At 42.6% G+C, this 23,849-nt stretch overlaps 1 protein-coding gene and 1 non-coding gene across 19 annotated transcripts in view; one reads left to right on the plus strand and one right to left on the minus strand.

Annotated features, from left to right (window-relative positions):
* Positions 1 to 23,849, plus strand: part of Odf2 (outer dense fiber of sperm tails 2) — a 41,762-nt gene that overhangs the window by 6,308 nt on the left and 11,605 nt on the right. For 17 of the 18 annotated variants that reach the window (XM_078048349.1, XM_021723600.3, XM_078048351.1 and 14 more), the window contains 9 exons: positions 8,704 to 8,874; positions 9,650 to 9,810; positions 11,040 to 11,169; positions 11,661 to 11,792; positions 20,612 to 20,683; positions 22,006 to 22,077; positions 22,179 to 22,295; positions 22,883 to 23,068; positions 23,462 to 23,571. In XM_078048349.1, coding sequence (XP_077904475.1) covers positions 8,704 to 8,874; positions 9,650 to 9,810; positions 11,040 to 11,169; positions 11,661 to 11,792; positions 20,612 to 20,683; positions 22,006 to 22,077; positions 22,179 to 22,295; positions 22,883 to 23,068; positions 23,462 to 23,571 — 1,151 coding nt within the window. The remainder of the gene's footprint in view (positions 1 to 8,703; positions 8,875 to 9,649; positions 9,811 to 11,039; positions 11,170 to 11,660; positions 11,793 to 20,611; positions 20,684 to 22,005; positions 22,078 to 22,178; positions 22,296 to 22,882; positions 23,069 to 23,461; positions 23,572 to 23,849) is intronic. The other variant, XM_040286409.1, reaches the window with a different exon arrangement.
* LOC120890085 (U6 spliceosomal RNA) lies at positions 4,487 to 4,591 on the minus strand. The gene has a single exon (XR_005734345.1). It is a non-coding gene; the product is annotated as a U6 spliceosomal RNA (small nuclear RNA).

The following is a 23,849-nucleotide window of genomic DNA, read 5'->3' on the forward strand; positions in this document are numbered from 1 at the left end:
TTTTAGTTCTCGGCGGACACAACATCTTTGTTGGTATGTGAGGATCGAACCCGGGCCGCACGCATGCCAGGCGAGCGCGCTACCGCTTGAGCCATATCCCCAGCCCTTTTTTTTTTTTTTTTAAGAGAAAGAGAGAGAGAGAGAGAGAGAGAGAATTTTTTAATATTTTATTTCTTAGTTTTCGGCAGACACAACATCTTTGTTTGTATGTGGTGCTGAGGATCGAACCCGGGCCGCACGCATGCCAGACGGGAGCGCACTACCGCTTGAGCCACATCCCCAGCCCAAGCTGCTGGGATTACATTTGACCACCACCACACCAGGCTACTTTTTTTTTTTTTCCCAGTACTGGAAATTTAACCCAGGGCCTTGTGTATGTTAGACAATGCTCTGCCTCTAAGCTATATCCCCAACTAATTTGTTACTTTTATTTTTCATTTTTATTTTTGTTTGTACTGAGGATTAAACCCAGGAGCACTTTATCATTGACCCATATCCCCAGCCTTTTATTATACTTTATTTAGAAACAGGGTTTTGCTAAATTGCTTAGGATCTCACTAAATTGCTGAGGCTGACTTTGAACTCTGGATCCTCCTGCCTTAGTCTCCCACAACACTGGGATTACAGGCACTGGCCACCACCACACCAGGCTACTTTTTTTTTTTTTAGAGAGAGAGAATTTTAATATATATATATATTTTTTTTAGTTTTTGCTGGACACAACATCTTTTTATGTGGTGCTGAGGATCGAACCTGGGCCACACACATACTAGGCCAGCGCGCTACCACTTGAGCCACATCCCCAGCCCCTAGGCTACTTTAAAAAAAAATTTTTTTGGCAGTGCTGGAAATTGAACCCAGGGCCCTGTACATGCTAGGGGAGCACAGTACCTCTGAGTTACATTCCCAGCTAATTTGTTACTTTTACAATTAGAAATCTAAAACCAAAGTTATATTCTGATGTTCATAGTCATATACATCATAGTTTTGACTCTCTTATTTTACCAGTTTATCCCTAAAAGACAAAAGGAACTAGAGTAGTGTCAGGAATAAATGGAAATTGTTCTGACCAGTATATGAAAGATTGAAATTTGGTGCTGGGATTTAGCTCCATGGTAGAGCTCATACTTAGCATGTTTGAGCCCTGGGTTCAACTCCCAGCACTCTACCACCAAAAAACAAACAGTTGGAATTAAAATGCTCTCTGACTTTTTGAACTATTCATACCTCACTAAAAATCATTGGAATTTAAATTGAAAATAGTATTTATTTTAAAAGAAAAATAGACAATGTGCTATCATTTTTACTGAATGGAAAAATGTTTAAAAGATTATAAATATACTGTATTATCAAGCATGTAGGATATCAAGAATCTTTTCAGACATTTTCAATGAGCTTGTGAAACTGATGTGACTATTCTGCAGATATTTTATGTAGTTGGATACCATCAATCTGTAGTTTCTTTTTTTTTTTTTTTTTTAATATTTATTTTTTAGTTTTCGGCGGACACAACATCTTTGTTTGTATGTGGTGCTGAGGATTGAGCCCAGGCCGCACGCATGCCAGGCGAGCACGCTACCGCTTGAGCAACATCCCCAGCCCCTGTAGTTTCTTATCTAGGATTTTTTCCTTAAAAAGCACAGAAAAGTACTGAGGTCCTTTTTAGAAATTGCTTATGACTTAATAGTTACAGAAAAATTGAAAGCAACCTAAATGTATATTGGGGGTTTTGGTTAAATTATGATACGGGGAAATACCACACAGCCATACAAAGATATTGAGATTGATGTTTGTACATGATAATGAAGCACAGAGATATACAACATGAAGAGTTTGGCCCTATTTGTACAGAAAAAAGGTTGTCTCTGTATGTGTATGTATGAGTTTTATGGACAGGATTTCCAGGAAGATACGCAAGAAAATCAGTAAGCAGTAATTACTTCTCATCCGTGGCAGGCTCTACTATTATACTTTATTTTTGGCGTTGGGGATTGGACCCAGGAGTTTGCTCTGCTGTTTTATTTTTTTTGTGGCCTACTTAAATTTATTTACAATAAATATAATATATTTTATAATTAAAAATGCCTTTTTAGGGATCGGAGATGTGGCTTTTTGGAGGGGAGCTTGCCCAGTGTGCTTGAGAGCCTGGGTTCAACTCCAGCACTGAAATAACTAAACAGGTAAATAAATAAATAAATATGCCATTTATTTATTTACTTATCTGATACTGGGGATTGAACCCAGGGATGCTTAACCACTAAGCCACATCCCCAGCCCTTTTTATTTTTATTTTTTAATTTGAGACAAGGTCTCCCTAAGTTGCTTAGGACCTTACTGAGTTGCTGAGGCTGGCCTTGAACCTGTGATCCTCATACCTCAGCCTTTTGAGTTACTGGGATCATAGGCGTGTTCTACCATGCCCAGCAAAAATGCCTTTTAAAAAAATGAAAAGACTTGGTAGTTTTAAAAGTATTCATTAAAAAGATGTTGCTGCCTGAGAAAATTGACTTCCTGTCGACATGGTTTGCTAGGAATGATGGCCCCCCTCTGGAAAGCTCAATGATGACTCCAGTTCTGTGGCCACAGAATCCTAGAATTGGAGAGTCCAGAAAGGTGACATGTCCAAGCTCAAACAGTGACTGTCTTTCCTGCTTTCCCTTTTGGATCTGCCCTTTTCCACTCCCCGGTGGCTGCATGAGTTCCTAGGAAGCCCTTACCTGACCTTTTCCATTATGAATAAAAGGAAAACGATTCCATGAGGTAGAAGTTTGAGAGTAGAGCTGGAGATGGAGACTAGAAATTTCTCTGTGTATGTGGGATTCTTGTTTGAATTTTTTTTTTTTTTTTTGGTGCTAAGGATCCAACCCAGAGGGCTGTCCATGCTTACCACATGCTCCGCCACTGAGCTCTACCCACCAGTTATTGTCTTTGGGAGAATGGAGATCTAGGATTTTTCTTTGCCCCATGATTGAATTTGAGGACATAGAAAAATAAACAATCACCTGTAATTCTTCTATTCAGACTGGTTACTGTTATGTAAAAAGTTTTTGTTGAAAACTACAGGGAAGCCTGTACATCCCAAGCATATTGCTTGATGCACCATTCCAAGCCAAATTCACCTGTGCAGCCAGGCCCTGCTTTCTGGAATTTGCCTATTAGCTTGTTCCTATCACTGCCTTCCTGTCACCCCAAAAGAAGCAATTGCCCTGGTTCATTTACTATTATATTTTATCCTATGCATGATTTTGATGTTGTTTTGTAGTGCTAGGGATTAAACAAGGGTGTCACACATGTTATGCAAGTGCTCTACAACTGAGCTACATCCCCAGCCCATTATATTTTTTAATATTTTTAGTTGTAGACGGACACAGTACCTTTATTTTATTTATTTATTTTTATGTGATGCTGGGGATTGAATCCAGTGCCTCACATGTGCTAGGCAAGTGCTCTACCACTGAGGTACACCCCCAGCCCTTATTATTATTATTTATATATTTGCTTAGTTGTATATGGACACACAATACCTTTTATTTTATTTGTTTTTATTTTTATGTGGTGCCAAGGATTGAACCCAGTGCCTCACACATGCTAGGCAAGTACTCTACCCCTGAGCTGCAACCCTGGCCCCCTATTATTGGTTTTCAAAATAGAGTTGTAGTTACACTTCTGAAATTTTTCTGATTTTTTTTTTTAATATTTTGTGTTAATTGTAGCTGGACACAATGCCTTTATTTTTTATTTTTATGTGGTGCTGAGGCTCGAACCCAGCACCCGGCACATGCTAGGCGAGTGCTCTACTGCTGAGCCACAACCCCAGCCCCTTCCTGATCTTTTCTTAGGAATAATCTTTTTTTTTTTTTTTTTTTTTTGGTACTAGGGAATTGAAACCAGGGGCCCTTTACCATGGAGCTATATGCCTAGCCCACTTTAATTTTTATTTTGAGACGGGGTCTCGCTAAGTGCTTAGGGTCTCACAAAGAGGTTGGCCTTGGTTCTCCTGCATCAGCCTCCTGAGTCATTGAGATTACAGGTGTGCGCCACCCCGTCTGGCTGGTATACTTATTCTTTTTGCTTTTAGAAAGAATTGGATCAGCTGGGTGTGGTGGTGAACATGGTTTTGGAGGCTGAGGCAGGAGGATTTCGAGTTGAAAGTCAGCCTCAGCAACTTAGTGAAACACCCTAAGCAACTTAGCAAGACCCTGTCTCTAAATAAAATTCAAAAGAAGGCTGGGGATGTGAGCAAATAAATAGATAAGTGCTCCTGGGTTCAATCCCCAGTACCAAAAATGAAAGAGTGGGGTCAAACTTCATTCATGATTACATACTGTTTTTTTCCTGAGACAATGTCTCACTGTGTTGGCAGGCTGATCTCAACCCTTGGGCTGAAGGTCATCCTCCTGCCTCAGCCTCTCAGATAGCTGGAACTACAGGCATGTGCCACTGTATCCCATCATTGCATATTATTTTTATTTTATATGAATTTTTTAAAAGTATGAAACGCTTCTCACAAAGTTGTGTGTCATCCTTGCACAGAGGCCATGCTAATCTTCTCGGTATTGTTCAAATTTTATTTTGATGACAAAGCAAGCAACTGCACATTATTATTATTATTATTATTTAACCTTTCTTTCTTTCTTCCCTCCTTCCCGCCTCTTTCTTTCCGTGGTGCTGAGGATCGAACCCAATGCCTCACCTGTGCTAAGCAAGCACTCCAGCACTGAGCCCCAGCGCTGAGCCCCAATGCTGAGCCCCAGCCATGCCCATTATTTTTAAAGACAGCTTTCCATTGTATGTGCATTTGTACTATTGTGTTTTGAACCAATGTTTTTTTCTTATACGTGTATCTCTATCCTTGCCTTGAATGTAAATATTGACTCTTGGTCTTGGTATTCTTTTTTTTTTTTTTTTTAACACTAGGAAAGAAACATCTTTATTTACATGTACTTGATAATAGTGATGGGATTCTCAATATCAAAGGAAAACTTGACAAACTTATAAATTTTATCTAATCTGTGATTATGATGGTATATTTGCCATATCTTCTCCTAAAGAATAAAGATAATATTTGTACAAGTTGTTTGAAAACAGTTAAGAAACTCAGTATTTTTTTGTTGTTGTTGTTTTGAGAAGGAATGTAGTTATGTTTTCCAAGCTGGCCTTTAAAGTCTCAACCTCATACTATTCTCCTGCCTCGGCTTCCTGACTAGCTGGAACTCCAGGCATAGTCTCAGTATTCTTTTTTTTTTTTTTTTTTTCCCCTTTAGTATTGGGGATTGAACTTGGCCTCTTGCAATGCTAGGCAAGTGCTATACCTCTGAGTTATATCCCCAGCCTTTTTAAAAATTTTTGATATATATCTGAAAGTCCCACCATCATCGGAGGTTAAAAACTATATGCATATGTTACTTTGATTAAGAACAAATTTAAAATTTCTGAATAATGTGACTATCACTTTTAACATTTATATAAGATCATATCAAGGGTACATGATTAAGACCAAAAAAAAAAATTTTTTTTTAATACAGGGTCTTGCTAAATTGCCCAAGCTGCCCTAAGATTTGCAATCCTCCTGTCCTGAGCAACCAGGATTACATGCGAGAACCGCTATACCCATTTCAGTCTTGGTATTCTTTTTTTTTTTTTTGGTGGGGGAAATACTGGGGGTTGAACCCAGGGGTGTTTTACCACTGAGCTACATTCCCAGTCCTGTTTTGTTTTGGTACTGGAGATTGAACTCAGGGATACTCGACCATTAAACTACATCCCCAGCCCCATTTTGTATTTTATTTAGACAGGATCTCACTGAGTTGCTTAACACCTTTTGCTGAGGCTGGTTTGAATTTGTGATCCTTCTGCCTTAGCCTCTCGAACCACTGGGCTTTCAGGCATGAGCCACCTTGCCTGGCCTCAGTCCTTTTTATTTATTTATTTATTTATTTATTATTTATTTATTTATAAAGGTATCCTCAATACCTTTATTTTATTTATTTTTATGTGGTGCTGAGGATTGAACCCAGGGCCTTGCACATGCTAGGCAAACGGTCTACCGCTGAGCCACAATCCCAGCCCTTTTATTTTTATTTGAGATAGGGTCTTGGTATGTTGGTGAGGTCTCAATAAATTGCTGGAGCTGGCCTTGAACTTAAAAGATCCTCTTGTGGGGCTGGGGATGTGGCTCAAGCGGTAGCGCACTCGCCTGGCATGCGTGCGGCCCCGGTTCGATCCTCAGCACCACATACAAAGATGTTGTGTCTGCCAAAAAAACTAAAAAATAAATATTAAAAAAAAAAAAAAAGATCCTCTTGCCTCAGCTTCTATGTTTATAGGCATATGCTACAGGTCCTGGCTCAGTCCTAGTGTTCTTTTTTTTTTGGTATCAGGGATCGAAACCAGGGGCAGTTAACCACCACCAAGCCACATCCACCACCCTTCCTTTTTTATATTTTATTTAGAGACAGGGTCTTGTTGAGTTGCTTAGGGCCTAAATAGCTGAGACCAACCTTGAACTCATGATCTTCCTGCCTCAGTCTCCTGAGCCACTGGGATTACAGGTGAGCACCACCATGCCCAGCTCAGTCTTTTTTTTTTTTTTTTTTTATTAAGAGAGAGGGAGAGAGAGAATTTTAATATTTATGTTTTAGTTCTCGGCGGACACAACATCTTTGTTTTCTATGTGGTGCTGAGGATCAAACCTGGGCTGCATGCTACTGCTTCAGCCACATCCCCAGCCACCCCCCGCCTTTTTTTTTTTCCCCTGGCGGACACAACATCTTTGTTGGTATGTGGTGCTGAGGATTGAACCCGGGCCGCACGCATGCCAGGCGAGTGCGCTACCGCTTGAGCCACATCCCCAGCCCCTCCTTTTTTTTTTTTTTTTAAATATTTTTTTAGTTGTAGTTGGACACACAATACTTTTATTTATTTATTTATTTATATGTGGTGCTGAGGATCGAACCCAAGGCCTCGCATGTGGTAAGTGATCACTCTACCACGTATCCACAACCCAAGCCCCCATCAGTCTTAATTTAGTATTATTAATAACTCCTCAGAAATAGAAGCACAAGGACTGGGGATATAGCTCAGTTGGTAGAGTGCTTGCCTTGCATGCACAAAGCCCCAGATTCAATCCCCAGCACCACAAAGAAAAGGAAAAAAAAAAAAAGAAATAGAAGCACATGCTCTTTATTAATTACACTGAATAGGAGTGCTCATGTCACAATTACATCTTATTGAATTTCTTTTTATTCCTGATGGTCTTCATTTCCCACTGGAGGTTGGCACATTAGGTTTGCCATCTCAGTGTAATTGTATAAATATTGAGAAATGATAATTATATAATACATCAGAATAAATTTATAGATTGAGAGAGTAAAATTCAGTGTTAAAAACTCATGAAAAACCTGACCCCCAGATTATATTTTTCTTTCCAGAGTCCTAAAAGCAAAGTGTCATACAGCTTTGCATTGGCTTTTCTGAGGTGTACATGTATTTTCTTTTTTTTAAAAGAGAGAGTGAGAGAGGAGAGAGAGAGAGAGAGAATTTTTAATATTTATTTTTTAGTTCTCGGAGGACACAACATCTTTGTTGGTATGTGGTGCTGAGGATCGAACCCGGGCTGCACGCATGCCAGGCGAGCGCGCTACCGTTTGAGCCACATCCCCAGCCCCAATTTTCTTTTTTTTTTTTTTTTTTTTAATATTTATTTATTTAGGTTTTTTTTTGGCATACACAACATCTTTATTTGTACGTGGTGCTGAGGATCGAACCCAGGGCCACACGCATGCCAGGTGAGCGCGCTACCGCTTGAGCCACATCCCCAGCCCCCCAATTTTCTTAAAACACTTTTTATACTGATTTTGGGTATTGAACCCAGGGCTTCACACAAGCTAGGCAAGTGTTCTACCGCTGAACCACATCCCCAATTCTTTTTTCAATTTTATTTTGTGACAAGATCTTGCTAAATTGCCCAAACTAGCTTCAGACTTATGATGCTCAGCCTTCTGACTAGCTGGATTTGTAGATATGTGATAACTTTCCTGGCTATGTTATATTTTTTTAAAGTATTTTCCACATCGGGAAAATACTTTAAATATAACCATATCTCTTTTCTCTTTTAAGACTGGGTCTCAGGGGCTGGGGATGTGGCTCAAGCGGTAGCGCGCTCGCCTAGCATGCGTGCGGCCCGGGTTCGATCCTCAGCAGCACCACATACCAACAAAGATGTTGTGTCCGCCAAGAACTAAGAAAAAATAAATAAATGTTAAAATTCTCTCTCTCTCTCTCTGTCCCCCCCTCTCTCTCACTCTCTCTTTAAAAAAAAAAAAAAAAAAAGACTGGGTCTCTTTCTGTTGCCCAGGGTGGCCTCAAACAGTCCTCTGCCCCCGCCTGCTGAGTAGCTAGAATTACAAACATGTGCCAAACACACCTGAATTTCTTTGTCTTAAACTTAGCATTCTAACCTAAGCTGTTTCTTTTGATGTTAGAAATTCTTTGAAAAGAACTTTTAGAAGTGGGTGGGTAATGTTCCATGGGGAGAGTGTGGAGTGGTGGTCTTCTAAGGCAGGACCCTGGGGGCTGGCTTAGAGCTGTTTTAGATCTTCCTGCTTCAGCAGTTGACAAATCTCCAGTGAACAAATAGCTGCGCTGGAACTGCTGCTGAGGTTTGGACTTGGGAGCTCACGCGTCTCTCCTCCTTGACACTAGACTCCACCTCATTGCCTGGAGATCACACCTCCATCTTCAGAAAAGCTGGTCTCAGTGATGCGCTTAAGTGATCTCTCTACCGAAGATGACGACTCGGGTCACTGTAAAATGAACCACTATGATAAGAAGATTGACAGTCTAATGAACGCGGTTGGTTGCCTCAAGTCTGAGGTAAGGGAGGTGAGGGAGTAGGACAGCTAGTGCCCCTAGGACTGTGGAGGCAGCCCAGGCTGGTTACTAGTGGACTTGGCTACTCAAGCTGCCTCTTAATAGGCCTCTTACCCTCAGTAACACTGTCCTGGATGTCACAAGGCACCACCTGAGGAGGAGTTGTGGGTCCACCTGGATTCCTACAAAATGGCTTTGTGGAGCACTTAGCTTGCGTAATGCTTAATGTGGACAGCCTGTGAAGTTGAAATAATAAAAGGCCCAGGGAGACAAAGGAAGTTTGCAGGGCTGTCCTTGGGGAAACAGAACTCTGAATGTCTAAGGTCCCTATCCAGGAAGTTGGTGGGGCTGATTTTGGAAGCCAGGTCCTGGCTGCTGACTTGACCTGTGTTCAGGTTCAACTCTATGCTCATGGTCCAGGGACCTTCCCAGAGAACCTAGGGCTGGCTGCTTGGCAACAGGCCTGCTTGCCCCTGTAGCCTACTGTGCAAGGGCCTTTTTGTGACGTCTGTCCTCTATATTACGCCAACTGAACCACTGTTGCAACCTAACTCCATCCCCAACCAGCAGGTCACTCAGTTTCCTCATCCACAAAATGAGAGGGATAGCATCTTCTGGGAGAGTTTGTGGTAATTCATTGACTGCTCTCTAAATCCCATGAGACCCCCCATACTGCATCCATGTGCTCTTAACTAGAGAGGCATTAGTTTGGGCCTAGCAATGTGGTATCAAGAGAGAGCCTCTCCTCAGTGACCCCTGCCTGTGTACCCCTGCACAGGTCAAGATGCAGAAGGGTGAGCGCCAGATGGCAAAAAGGTTCCTGGAGGAACGGAAAGAAGAATTAGAAGAGGTGGCCCATGAACTAGCGGAGACAGAGCATGAGAACACAGTGCTCAGACACAACATTGAACGCATCAAGGAGGAGAAGGACTTCACCATGTAAGGTGACACCCGCTCTGCCCTACCCCAAGGGAGCGACTTCATCCTTCCAGGTGCCCCAAACCCTGGGAGTGAGAGGTACTCAACAGGAGGCAGTGGGCTTGGGTGCTGTTCCTGTGTTGGAGCCTGTTCAACAGTCAGAGCTGACCACTTGTGATTCATACTGTGAGGAAAAGGAGGGCCCAATAGAGAGACTCTAGGGAACTCCTTGAAAAAATGATCTGGAAGAGGAGTCCTACTAGGGGGTTAATTTATTCAGGTAGGAATGGGGAAGGAAAGTAGATGATGGAAATATCTCATGGAAGGAGCCATTTACCCCTGTGAGATGGAAAGCGGGCCAGATATGGTGGGTGGAGGGCAAGAGATGCCACTGGGATGACAGGGGCCCATACTTAGTGGCCACTGTAAGGCATTTGGGATTACTTTGAAACAATTGGGAGCCTTGGAAAAGTTTTAAAAGCAGGGTAACCGTCTGTCCTAAGCCAGCAGAGCCCCTGTCTGAGTCTATAACTCAAAAGCTTGCTGGAAGATCAAGTTTCATGAAAAATTTTTTTATATTAAAGACTAAAACACTTCCATTTTAAATTGTTAAGTAATTTTAGTTTTTAAAGAATATGTGTGCTCTGTGTCCCTTCTAAGAGAACTGATCAGCTTCAGTCAATAAAAAATATTTTTAATACTAAAAAAATAAAATAAAAGCAGAGTAATGTTGTGACCAGGCTCTGTTCTGGTGTGGAGGGTGGATGGGAGAGAGCTCAAAGCAGATACTGCCAGGCATAGTGGCCACAACTGTCATTCCAGCAAATCCTGAGGCAGCAGGATTGAAAGTTCCAGGCCAGCCTTAGCAACTCGGTGAGATCCTGTCTTAAAAAATTAAAAAGGGGATGTTGCTCAGTTGTAGAGTACCCCTGGATTCAACCCCTAGTACTAGAAAAAAAAAGAAAAAACACAGCTCTGAAGATAATGGTTAGGAGGCCATGGCAGTGGTAACTATGGTGGCTGGGCATAATGTTCTCTGGTGTTGGAGACTGTGTCTGGTGCCCAGGCAGATGTGAATCCTTGCCCTTATCCTTCTGGAAAGCCATTGGGGCCAGAAGGGCCACCCCTGTCCCCTCCCCCTTTCTTTCTTAGCAGTAGGGGAGCCTCACAGTGCATTGTGAGGCGGGTCTCAGAGCTCTGGGCAGGCAGGGCCTGCAAGGGCTCACGAAACCCTGCCTTTCTGGCCCCAGGCTTCAGAAGAAACACCTCCAGCAGGAGAAGGAGTGCCTCATGTCCAAGCTGGTCGAGGCTGAAATGGATGGAGCTGCCGCCGCTAAGCAAGTCATGGCCCTGAAGGATACCATCGGGAAACTGAAGACAGTAGGTGGCAGGCACAAGGTCTGGGTCTGGGCCCAGTGGGTGGGGGCCAGGCTGGGGTTGGGGCTTTACGTAGTCATCAGACTGACTTTATGACATCTCCAGGATGGGGGAAGGGTACACTTAACTCCCCTGCCCCCACCCCCTACTCTCACTTCCTGGGCCTTGACCCTGGAAGATGACCTCTGGTGGCCAGGGCCTCTGAGGAGATCTCATCATGGGTTGCCTGGGATCACAGTGAGTCAAGGCATGCTGTTGATTCCTGCAAGTGTCAGCCACCAGGTGTCGTCATCCTCCCTTGTCTCCTCTGCGAAGCCCGCCCTCACCACACTTACCCACACTGAGGTCTACTACACCTCTTGCCTCCGCAGGCCTGCCTCATCCAGTAAGCCTGCCCTTGATCCCCTTGGCCCAGATTCTCTTGCCTGGGCTTCTTGGTGCCGGCACCTCTTGAGTCCCTTCTCCTGCACTGTGTAAGATGTGCTTTCTTCCAGGAGAAACAAATGACCTGCACGGACATCAACACCCTAACGAGGCAGAAGGAACTGCTCCTGCAGAAGCTGAGCACGTTCGAGGAGACCAACCGCACCCTCCGAGACCTGCTGAGGGAACAGCACTGCAAAGAGGTGAGCTCCTGGCCTCTGCTGCACCCATTAGCACCACCTGCCTGGCTTCCCAAGAGGATACTACTATAAAAAGAAGATTCTACTGACCAGGTGTGGTGGCACATGCCTGTAATCCCAGGAGCTCAAGAAGCTGAGGCAGGAGGATTGCAGGTTTAAGGATAACCTCAGCAACTTAGTGAGACCCTGTCTCAAAATTAAAAAATCAAATCAAAAGGGCTGGGAATATGGCTGAGTAGTTAAATGCTTCTCGATTCAATTTCCAATACCAAAAGAGCAAAAAAATAAAGAATTCTACAGGGCTGGGATATAGATCAGTGGTAGAGTACTTGCTTTCTGTGCTCAAGATCCTAGGTTCTATCTCCAGAATGGCAAAATAAAAAAGCAGAAACATGGCATAATGGCATACACCTGTATTCCCAACTCCTTGGGAGGCTGAGGCATGAGGATCACAAATTTGAGGCCAGCCTGGTCAACTTAGTGAGATCCTATCTCAAAATTATAAAAGGGCTAGTAATATAGCTCAGTGATAGAGGACTTGGCTAGCAAGTGCCAAGACCTGAGTTCAATTCCCCCCACCCCACCCCCCGAGAAAAAACAAGGAGCTGACAGGGCCAGGGAGAGATCTAATGAAACTGTGTGAAGTTCTTGGTTCCCTTTGGGCAGGTGCCACTATGGCTGTTGTTGAAGCCAGGCCAGGAGTTCTTGAAATTCATAGTTCTTGAAATTCAGTTCTTGAAATTCAGAAAGATGATGATGAGTTGTTTCATTGCAGGGGTCATGGGGCAGAGGAAAGAAAGCCAGATCTGCATTTTTTTTGTTAAGTAGCAGTATAACTAATGACTGGTGGCCACACATTGGGTGCTGTCACTGTTTTCAGATAGATGTTCTCTGAAACTCATTTGGTGTGTGTGGGGGGCAGGTTGTAGGAGTCTAACCCAGGGCCTTGAACATGCTGGGCAAGTGCTTTACCACTGGGCTGTTTCATTTTCTAAATTCATGAATAAAATTATATGTATTAATAACATACAATGTGATATTTTGAAATAGGTGTACATTGTGAAAGGGCTAAATCAAGCTAATTAACGTGTGTTAACCTCACATAACCATTTATTTGTGGTGAGAGCACTTAAATCTAGTCTTAGCAATTTTCTAGCATGCAACCCATCGTTACTAATTATAGTTACTATGTTGTATAATAGAGCTCTTGAACTTATTCCACTTAACTGAATTTTGTATCTTTTGCACAGTCTCTCTCCTAGTCCCCACACCAGCCCATGACCATCACTTTTCTTCTCTCTGCTTCTGTGAATTTGCCTTTCTGAGATTCCATTCATAAGTGAGATCATGTAGTATTTGTCTTTCTGTGCCTGGTTTATTTCATTTACTGTCCTCTGGGTTTGTCCTTGTTATCAGAAATGTCAGGATTTCCTTTATTTATTTGTTTTTAAGGCTAATTAGTATTCCATTGTATACACATTTACCTTATCCATTCAACCATTGATAAATATTTAGATAGATTCCGGATCTTGGCTATTGTGAATATTTTAGCATTTATTCTTTTCTCTCTTTTTTTTTTTTTTTTTTGCATGTTAGGGATTAAACCCAGGGCCTTTCGAGTACTAGGCAAGCATAAATGGAAATAGCCTATGAAATGGACGTAGCTCTTCTACTTCTATACCCTCAGCCCAGCAAACATTTCTCAAAAGACTGCTAGAATAAGTAATTGTCTTCCTGTTTGATTCAAAGGGAAGGATGCCAAGGGTCTCAAAATACCAGTGCTAATGAAATGACATTTCTTTTTTTTTTTCTTTTTTTGAAGTTGTAGATGGATAACAGTACCTTTTTTAATTTATTTATGTGGTGCTGAGGATCAAACCGAGACTCACATGTGGTAGGCAAGCACTCTATTGCTGAGCTACAACCCCAGCCCCTGAAATGACATTTCTTTAGCTTGTTTTCTTTCTTCCTTCTTTTTTAACATTGTCAAACTTTCTTTTTTAATATGTAAAATAACTAATATCAAGTGGGATAGTGCCTTATTTTCAAAATAAAACCTTGTCCACATGGTCAGATTCCTTCTTTTCTCCTTTTGTGGTAATCTTATCTCCCTCTCCTTAGAGGGAACCTTGATCTTGAATTTGATAGTTTTTACTCATATATGTATCCCAAAGCAATATGTTATTTAGCATATTTTATAACAATGTAAATGATATTGTTGCATATGTGTTCTTTTGAGTTTGTTTTGTTTTCTCAACAATAATTTTATGAGATCGGGCTGGGGATGTGGCTCAAGTGGTAGCGCGCTCACCTGGCATGCGTGCGGCCCGGGTTCGATCCTCAGCACCACATACCAACAAAGATGTTGTGTCCGCCGAAAACTGAAAAATAAATATTAAAGTTCTCTCTCTGGGGCTGGGGATGTGGCTCAAGCGGTAGCGCGCTCGCCTAGCATGCGTGCGGCCCGGGTTCGATCCTCAGCACCACATACCAACAAAGATGTTGTGTCCGCCGAGAACTAAGAAAAAATAAATAAATGTTAAAATTCTCTCTCTCTCTCTCTGTCCCCCCCCACCTCTCACTCTCTCTTTAAAAAAAAAAAAAAAAAAAAAAAAAGTTCTCTCTTTCTCAAAAAAAAAAAAAATAATTTTATGAGATCATTTATATCCTGAGTCCTAATGTTATGAATCTTCACTGCTATATTCAGTTTTACAACTCTACCACAGTTTATTTATCCCTTTTTTTTCTTCTTCTTTTTGATACCAGGGATTGATCCCAGAGGCACTTAACCACTGAGCCATATCCCCAGCCCTTTTTTAGTTTTTATTTTGAGGCAGACTCTCACTAAGTTGCTTAGGACTTTGCTAATAAGTTGCAGAGGCTGGCTTTGAAACTTGTGGATCCTCCTGCTCAGCCTCTCGAGCTGCTGGAATTACAGGTGTGTGCCACTGTGTCCAGTCCCTTCTTTTGTTGATGGACACTTATATTTTCAGTTGTTTGCTATCAAAAATAATGTTCATGTACACTATCTTGGTTTACTGGAGAATTTCTAGTTAGGACCAAATTAGTTCTAAATAGTTCTAAAATAGTTCTACCTGTTTTATTGGCTCAGTGAGCTCAGGCAGGTGATTCTTAGTACCTCTCTGGGCCTTAGTTTTCAAACCTATAAAATGGGCACATAATCCTTGTGTGAGAATTATGTGGATGTGTGGATGGGGATGTGTATCTCTGCTGGGACATAATGGTGCTGCTGCATTTGTCTGGACTGGTTCCTACAGAAAACTTCTTAATCCTTTTCTCCTTTTTTGACTTCTTAACCTCTATTACCCCGGAGTCCATTGCCAATTGAAGAAGTGTCAATTAGTTTAAATTTCCACCCAGCAAAAGATGTTCCCTGTTCTGTCCAGGCTCATGTCCTTGTGCCTACTTGGCATTCTATAATATAATCTCTCTACTCCCAAGCCCTTACCCTATCTCAAGTTTACTAGGGAGTGCTCATTGTGTTGGGGAGCTGTTCTAGCTCTGGAGTCCAAGTCAGCCTCAGGGTTCAGCTCTGCCATTTCCAGCTAGGTGACCTTGGCCAACTTGCCTTCATTTCTTCCACTCTCCGTCTCCTCGTCTGAGGTAGTGATGATGGTGCCTCTTAGGGTAGAGTACTTCAGTGAGTATGTGCACACAGGGTTGCAGGAGAGTTGGTAACTCTTTTAGTGTCCCTCTAGCTGCCTAGAGGGCAGGGACAGCAGCTTCAGGCTCTGGGTCCCTGGCCAAGGCTTTTGTCTGTGTTCTCTGTCTCTCCTTGTTGCTAGAGAAACTCAGTGCTATCCTTTGCCTTCTAGATCCTCAGGAAATTGGGAACCAGAGAGCCCTTTTTTCTCTTGGCTTGTGAAGGGGAACTGTGGGACTGAGGGAGAAAAGAGGCAAACCTCCTTCAAGGGGATACTTGGTAATTAGAAATAAGCAAATTCAAACAGGTATGGTGTTGGCAAAGACCTTGGTTACAGTCTGGGACTGCTGCATGTGGGGAAGCCAGGATGCTCACAGCCTGCCTATAAGTTGGTGCAGGCATTTTGTGGGGCATTTCAGCCACAAATCTCAGACCTTCTGACTCTGCCAACCGTGGAGAAGCTCCTAAAGACGCTTAATGATGTTCATTGCCACAGTTTTACTAAACATAGGAGCAGCCTTATTGCCCAGACTGTGAACAGAAGTTAAAAATGCAGCCAGGTACAGTGGCGCATACCTGTAATCCCAGCAATTTAGGAGACTGAGGAAGGAGAATCACAGGTTCGAAGCCACCCTTGTCAACTTAGTGAGATCCTATCTCAAAATAAAATAAAAAGGCTGAGAATGGGCAGGTATAGTGGTATCCCAACGATGCAGGAAGCTGAAGCGGGAGGATTGGTAGTTCGAGGCTGACCTGAGCAATGCTGTGAAACCTCATCTCAGAAAAAGATAGGGAGCTGGGGGTGTAGCCAGTGGTAGAGCACTTGCTAAGGGTACCTAAGGCACTGGCTTCGGTTCCTGGTATGTCCCCCTCCCAACTCCACACACACAAAAAGAAGCAACGACAGAGACAGAGAAGTTAAAAATTCAAGGACAGATGAAAGGCAGAAAGCAGGTTATAATGGTTCCCAGGGGCTAGGGCTTAATAGTACACGGTTTCTTTGTGGGGTGATAAAAACAGAACTAGATATGGGCTGTGTGTTTTTTTTTTTTTTTTTTTTTTTTACACATTTTTTTAACATTTTTTTTTTTTTAGAGAGAATTTTTTTTTTTTTTAATATTTACTTATTTTGGGCTGGGGATGTGGCTCAAGCGGTAGCGCGCTCGCCTGGCATGCGTGCGGCCCGGGTTCGATCCTTAGCACCACATACCAACAAAGATGTTGTGTCTGCCGAGAACTAAAAAATAAATATGGGCTGGGGATGTGGCTCAAGTGGTAGCGCGCTCGCCTGGCATGTGTGCGGCCCGGGGTTCGATCCTCAGCACCACATACAAACAAAGATGTTCATACAAACAAAGATGTTGTGTCCGCCGAGAAATAAAAAATAAATATTTAAAAATAAATAAATAAATAAATATTAAAAATTCAAAAAAAAAATTTACTTATTTATTTTTTTAGTTATTAGCAGACACAACATCTTTGTTGGTATGTGGTGCTGAGGATCGAACCCGGGCCACATGCATGCCAGACGAGCGCGCTACTGCTTGAGCCACATCCCCAGCCCCTTTTTTACACTTTTTTAAATTCATGACAGCGGAATGCATAACAATTCTTATTACACTTATAGAGCGTAATTTTTCATATCTTTGTATATAAAGTATGTTCATGCCAATTCATGCCATTATACATGTACTTTTTTTTTGCATTGCAATTCTTATTACACATATATACAACAATTTTTCATACCTCTGTATATAAAGTATGTTGGCCAATTTGAGTCTTCATTACATGTACTTTGGATAATGATGTCCATCACATTCTACCGTTCTTGCTAATCCCCTGCCCTCTCTTTCCCTCCTACCCTTCTGATATGGGCGATGTTTGTACAATATTTTGAGTGTATTAAATGTAAGCGAGCCAGGCACAGTGGTGCATGCCTGTAATCCCAGCTCTCAGGAGGCTGAGGCAGAAGGATCATGAGTTCAAAGCCAGCCTCAGCAAAACCAAGGCATTAAGCAACACAGTGAGACCCTGTCTCTGTAAATAAAATACAAAATAGGGCTGGGGATGTGGCTCAGTGGTCCAGTGCCCCTGAGTTCAATCCCCTTACCCACCCCACAAAAAGAGTCAGTGAATTGTGCAATTAAAAATAGTTCTGATTGGGGCTGGGGTTGTAGCTTAGTGGTTGAGCGCTTGCCTCGCATGTGTGAGGCACTGGGTTCGATCCTCAGCACCCCAAAAAATAAATAAAACAAAGATACTGTGTCCACCTACAACTAAAAAGAAATTTTAAAAAACTGATTAAAATAGAAAGTTTTATGTTATACTTTACCAAAAATTTAGACATTTAAAAAGTAATAATATACCAAAAGTCATTGAATTTTGCATACTTTATTAATATACTCTTTCTGACTTTGTTAAGGTTTTTTATTTGTGTGTGTGTGTGTGTCTGTGTGTTTGGTGAGATATGCTCTATTTTATTTTTTTTTGAGAGAGAGAGAGGAGAGAATTTCAATATTTATTTTTCAGTTTTCTGCGGACACAACATCTTTGTTTGTATGTGGTGCTAAGGATTGAACCCGGGCTGCACGCATGCCAGGCGAGCGCGCTACCGCTTGAGCCATATCCCCAGCCCTGTTTTTTTAATTTTAATTTTTTTTAGTTGTTGATTGATCTTTATTTTATTTATTTATTTATATGCAGTGTTGTGAACCAAACTCAGTGCCTCACCCATGCTAGGCAAGCACTCTACCACTGAGCCACAACCCCAGCCCCAGTAGAGTACATTTTATTATATTATTACATCCATGGAGTATACATCCCATTTTTGTGGTTGTACATGGTGTGGAGTTACACTGATTGTGTATTCATATATGAATATAGGAAAGTTATGCCTGATTTCATTCTACTGTCTTTCTATTCTCATCCTCTCTTCCTTCCCTTCATTACCCTGTCTAATTCAATGAACTTCTATTCTTCCATCCCCTCCCATTGTGTGTTGGCATCCATATATCAGAGAGAATATTTGGCTTTTGTTTTTTTTGGGATTGGCTTATTTCACTTAACATGATATTCTCCAGTTCCATCTATATACTGGCAAATGACATAATTTCATTCTTTATGGCTGGGTAATATTCCATTGTGTATATATACCACATTTTTTTTATCCATTCATCTGTTGAAGGGCATCTAGACTGGTTCCATAGTTTAGCTATCATGAATTGAGCTTCTATAAACATTGATGTGGCTGTATCACTGTATATGCTGATCTTAAGTCCTTTGGGTATATGCAGAGGAGTGGAATGATTGAGTTGAATGGTGCTTCCATTCCAAGTTTTCTGAGGAATCTCCATATTTCTTTCCAAAGTAATTGTACCAATTTACATTCCCACTAACAATGTATAAGTGTACCTTTCCCCCCACATTCTGTTGAAGTATATTTGGAAAGTAAGTAAAGCCGGGTGTGATGGCGCATGCTTGTAATCCCAACAACTCAGGAGCCTGAGGGAAGGAGGACCATGAATTCAAAGCCAGTGTCAGTAATTTAGCAAGCCCTAAGCAACTTAGTGACACCCTGTCTCTAAATAAATAAAAAGGTCTAGGAGTATGGTTTAGGGGTTAAATGCCTCTCTGGCTTCAATTTCTAATGCACACACATATGTATATTTGTATATGTTTAAGGTGTTCAATGAGATGATTTGATATATATGTACATTGTAAAATGATACCACAATCAAGCTAATTAATGATCACCTTACACAGTCACTTTGTGTGGTGAGAACACTTCAGTTCTCTTAGCAAATTTTAAGCATACAATTCACTATTATTAATTGTAGTCACCATGTTGGATATTTTAAATGGATGAATAGAATCATCTTCAAATTTATTTATTTTTGATACTGGGAATTGAACCCCATGGTGCTTTATTCCTAAGCTATATCCTTATATCTCCAGTCCTTTTAATTTTCTTTCCTTTTTTTTTTTTTTTTTTTGGTACTGGAGATTTACCCCAAGGGTGCTTTACTACTGATCTATATTCCCAGCCCTTTTTATTTTTTTTAATTGAGACAGTGTCTCACTAAATTGTTTAGGACCTCAGTAAGTTGCTGAGGCTTACCTTGAACTTGTGATCCTCCTGCTTCAGTCCCCCCAAATCACTGGGTTTATAGGGGTGTGACACTATGCCCAGCAGCAAATTTGTATCTCAATAAAGCTGTCTTTAAAAAAATCATGGGAGCCTAGGTTAAGAGGATCGCAATTTGAAAGCCAGCCTCAGCAATTTAGCAAGACTCTGTATCTAAATAAAATACAAGAAGGGCTAGGAATATGGCTCAGTTATTCATCACCCCTGGGTTCAATCCCTGGTACAAAAAAATATTACATTGTGGCCTGGCACAGGGCACAGGCCTATAATCCCAACTGCTTGGGAGGCTGAGACAGGAGAATCACAAATTCAAAGCCAGCCTCAGAATTTAGCAAGGCCCTCCGCAATTTAGGTGAACCCTCTCAAAATAAAATAAAAATTGGATTAGGGATGTGGCTCAGTTGTTGAATGAATGCTCCTGAGTTCAATCACTGGTACCAGAAACAAACACCCTCCTCTCCCTGCCAAAAAGTTACATTGCAGCCAGATGTAGTGGCATACACCTTTAATTCTAGCTACACAGCATGCTGCGGCAAGAGGATGGCAATTTAAAGGCCAGCCTGGACAATTATGCGAGACCTTGCCTCAAAATTAAAAAGGGGTAGATATGTAGTTTAGGGGTAGAGCACCCCTGGGTTGAATCCCCTGTACTGGAGAGAAAAAATCAGGTTGCAACACGTAAATACATAGTAGTTTTATGGAATTATACACTAGGCCATCCCCCATCTGACTAAAGAAAGATAATATTTCTCTAGTTGTGGCTAAATTTAAGTGCACAGAAAAGGACAGGAAAGACCCTCGTTGATTATTATTATGGATTCCAAGCCATTACAAAAATAGTGGGGTAAGGTTTGAAGGGGGCGTGCAGGGGAATTTGAACTTTATTGGCATTCACTATTTTAGAATGTATTAATAATCATTTTTAACTCCTAAATTTAGAAATGTTTTTAGAAAAAGAAAAGAATCAATAGAATGTAGGATCTGACTTGGCTTTCCCCTTGCCCCTCTCTAAAGGATTCCGAGAGACTAATGGAGCAACAAGGAGCACTACTGAAAAGGCTTGCAGAGGCGGACTCCGAGAAAGCGGTAACCAGTGCCCCCTGTCAGATGTAACGGGTACAGGCGACCAGAGGGCTAGGTCCCAAAGCATGGAGCTACTGGAACACAGGAAATTGGCATTCCTGATCTGGCATTTTTCTGAGTGGCGATTTCATTATCTGTAAAATGAGTTGACATCCCCTGTCCTGGCTGCTCTACTAGATTTGTCTAGTTGATCACTTGAGAGCTTGACCTATAAAACTGGATACCAACATGAAGAATGGTAATAAGGATAACCTAGTGATTTATAAATCACTAGGTTTTGTTAGACCTACATTTCCGTTTTTATTATGGATTCCAAGCCATCAAAAAATAGATATTGAGCCGAATAAGTTGGTGCATGCCTGTAATCCCAGTAGCTTGGGAGGCCATGGCAGGAGAATAGTGAGTTCAAAGCCATCCTCAGCAAAAGTGAGGTGTGCTATGCAACTCAGTGAGACTCTGTCCCTAAGTAAAATACAAAATGGGGCTGGGGATGTGGCTCAGTACCTCTGAGATCAATCCCTGGTACTTCCCCCACCAAGAAAAAATGATATAGAAAAAAATAGATATTGGCTAGGGATGTATTTAGTGGTAGAGCACTTGCCTAGCTTGTTGTGAGGCCCTGGGTTCAATCCTCAGAACCACCAAAAAAAAAAAAGAAAAGAAAAAAGAAGTTAGATGCCTATATAGCTAGTGTAGTGGTACATGTCTTTAATCCCATCTATTCAGGAGGCTGAGGCAGGGGATAGCAAATTTAAGGCCAGTTTGAGCAATTTTTTTTAAAATTCATTTTTTAGTTATAGAGGACAAAATGTTTTATTTCATTTTTATATGGTGCCGAGGTTTGAACCCAATGCCTCACGTGAGCTAGGCAATCACTCTACCACTGAGCTACAACCCCAGCCCCCAGTCTGAGCAATGTAACAAGACCTGTCTCAAAACAAGCAAAAAAAAAAAATGGGTGTGGTGATAGATACCTATAATCTTAGAGATTTGGTAAGCTGAGACCCTAACTCCAAATAAAAAATAAAAAGGGCTAGAGATGTAAGATGTAGAGTGCCCGTCAGTTCAATCCCCAGTAACACCTCCCTACTCCCCCCTTAAAAAAAAGAGATGGGGATGTAGCATGTGTGAGACCTTGTGTTCAATCCCCTACAATACCAAAAAAACCCCAACCCAATTAGTATATATGTCAGATGCTTTCCATGGGTTTCTGTGGTATGTGGGACCCTGGGCCCCAGTGTTAAAGCACAACACAATTCTCTGTCCTTCCTGGGCTAGTCCTCTTTGACCATTCCAGGAGTGTGACCGTGTATATTTTCTCCCAGCGCCTGCTGTTAATGCTACAAGACAAGGACAAGGAGGTAGAAGAGCTCCTCCAGGAAATACAATGTGAGAAGGTACAGTCCCCAGCAACTGCACCTCTTTACAAGCCAGTGTAGCACAGTGGGTGCTGTACTAGGTACAGATCCTGGCTTCATCACTTTCTGTCTCTCCAAAGGCTCAAGCAAAGACGGCATCTGAGCTTTCAAAGTCCATGGAGTCTATGCGTGGGCATCTGCAGGCGCAACTTCGTTGCAAAGAGGCTGAGAACAGTCGCCTATGCATGCAGATCAAGGTACCTACCAGCTGCTCCTAAGTAGCAAAGGAGGAGGCAAGGGCCTGGTCCAGGAGTTCCCACCGTAGAATTGTGCCCCAGAGGTCTAGGGGACAGCTGCTGCCAAAGCACTCATTCTCCAGAGACATTCTAGATAATGGCAAGAGTCATGGGTAAAGGGCTTTGGAAGGTCTTTCCAGAGGTGACAAGCTTGGGTGCCATGTCCTGGACTTGTCACTTAGTTCCCTAGGCCCTTAGTTCACCAGACTCACTAGGGGAAGGCAATATTCTCAACTGCTCTTAAGGGACAATATCTCTGTTAAGTGAGGAGTGTCTCTTCACTACTTGGCTGGGAGTTCAGAGAAGAGGCTTCCAAAGGATTGTCTTATCATCAAAACCTGCTGGTCTGAGACAATCAGGAGGTGCCATGGGGAACCTGGAGGTACCATATCTTTGGTCTACATCAGGAGAGCCTGAAGTCCTTGCACAGCTGATTCATGGCCACTCCCTTATTTCCTCTTTCTGCTTGTGCCCCTTTTCTGTCTTTCCTATTCTGCCTCTACCTTTCTCACTTCTTTCCTTCTCTTCTCCTTTCTGCCCTCTCCCAGAATTTAGAGCGCAGTGGGAACCAGCACAAGGCAGAAGTGGAGGCAATTATGGAGCAGCTGAAGGAACTGAAGCAAAAGGGAGATCGAGACAAAGATACCTTGAAGAAGGCCATCCGAGCCCAGAAGGAGCGCGCTGAGAAGAGTGAGGAGTACGCTGAGCAGCTGCATGTGCAACTTGCCGACAAGGTAGCAGGCTGGGGCTGGTATCTTGCTGCCCCAGGAGGGTTGGATGGTGGGGTGGGTAGATAGAAGCGATGGGTGTTGAATGGAGGGATGATGGTAGTGGAAAGGAATGACCTGGAGAGATGGATGGCTGGGGTGGGGAATTTGGGGAGACTCAAAGGGGAAAAGGAGGAGATGGGTCTGGAACAATTCAGACCTGTCAACATTATGGGTCGGAATGATGACAGGATGTGTGTGTGCTGGGCATCTGGGAACAGCACAGCCTCCTGCTGTCACTCCTGGTGCTCTAGAGAGAGGGGACAGAATGAGGTTCAGGTTGTCAGGGGGAGAGGTGAGCCCCAGCCTCACCTTCCTGAAGCATCCCAGGCTGACATGTCCACTGTCCTGTGTTCCCAGGATCTTTATGTTGCTGAAGCTTTATCCACTCTGGAATCATGGAGGAGCCGCTACAACCAGGTTGTGAAAGACAAGGGCGACCTTGAGCTGGAAATTATTGTCCTGAACGAGTACGTCTTTGTGTTAGGAGAGGAGGCTGATTGAAGGACTTCAGGGTACAGGAGGGAAGGAGTCAGGCACCCGAGGTCAAGGCTCACAGGAATGCCATGATCTCTCTGGGTTGGGGTTGACTGGGCTGAGATGTGGGCAGCCCTGAGCCAGGCTGTGTTTGGAGCTCATGCAAGTTCTGGCTCAGCCCTGGACTCCCACGCCACTTGCAAGCACTCTGAGGGGGTGGTGGGCTTGCTTCTGTGGTCCCAGAAGCCCAAGTCTGGTCCAAACCTGCCGT

This window comes from Ictidomys tridecemlineatus, chromosome 4, assembly GCF_052094955.1.
Source record: "Ictidomys tridecemlineatus isolate mIctTri1 chromosome 4, mIctTri1.hap1, whole genome shotgun sequence".
NCBI classification, from domain to species: Eukaryota; Metazoa; Chordata; class Mammalia; order Rodentia; family Sciuridae; genus Ictidomys; species Ictidomys tridecemlineatus.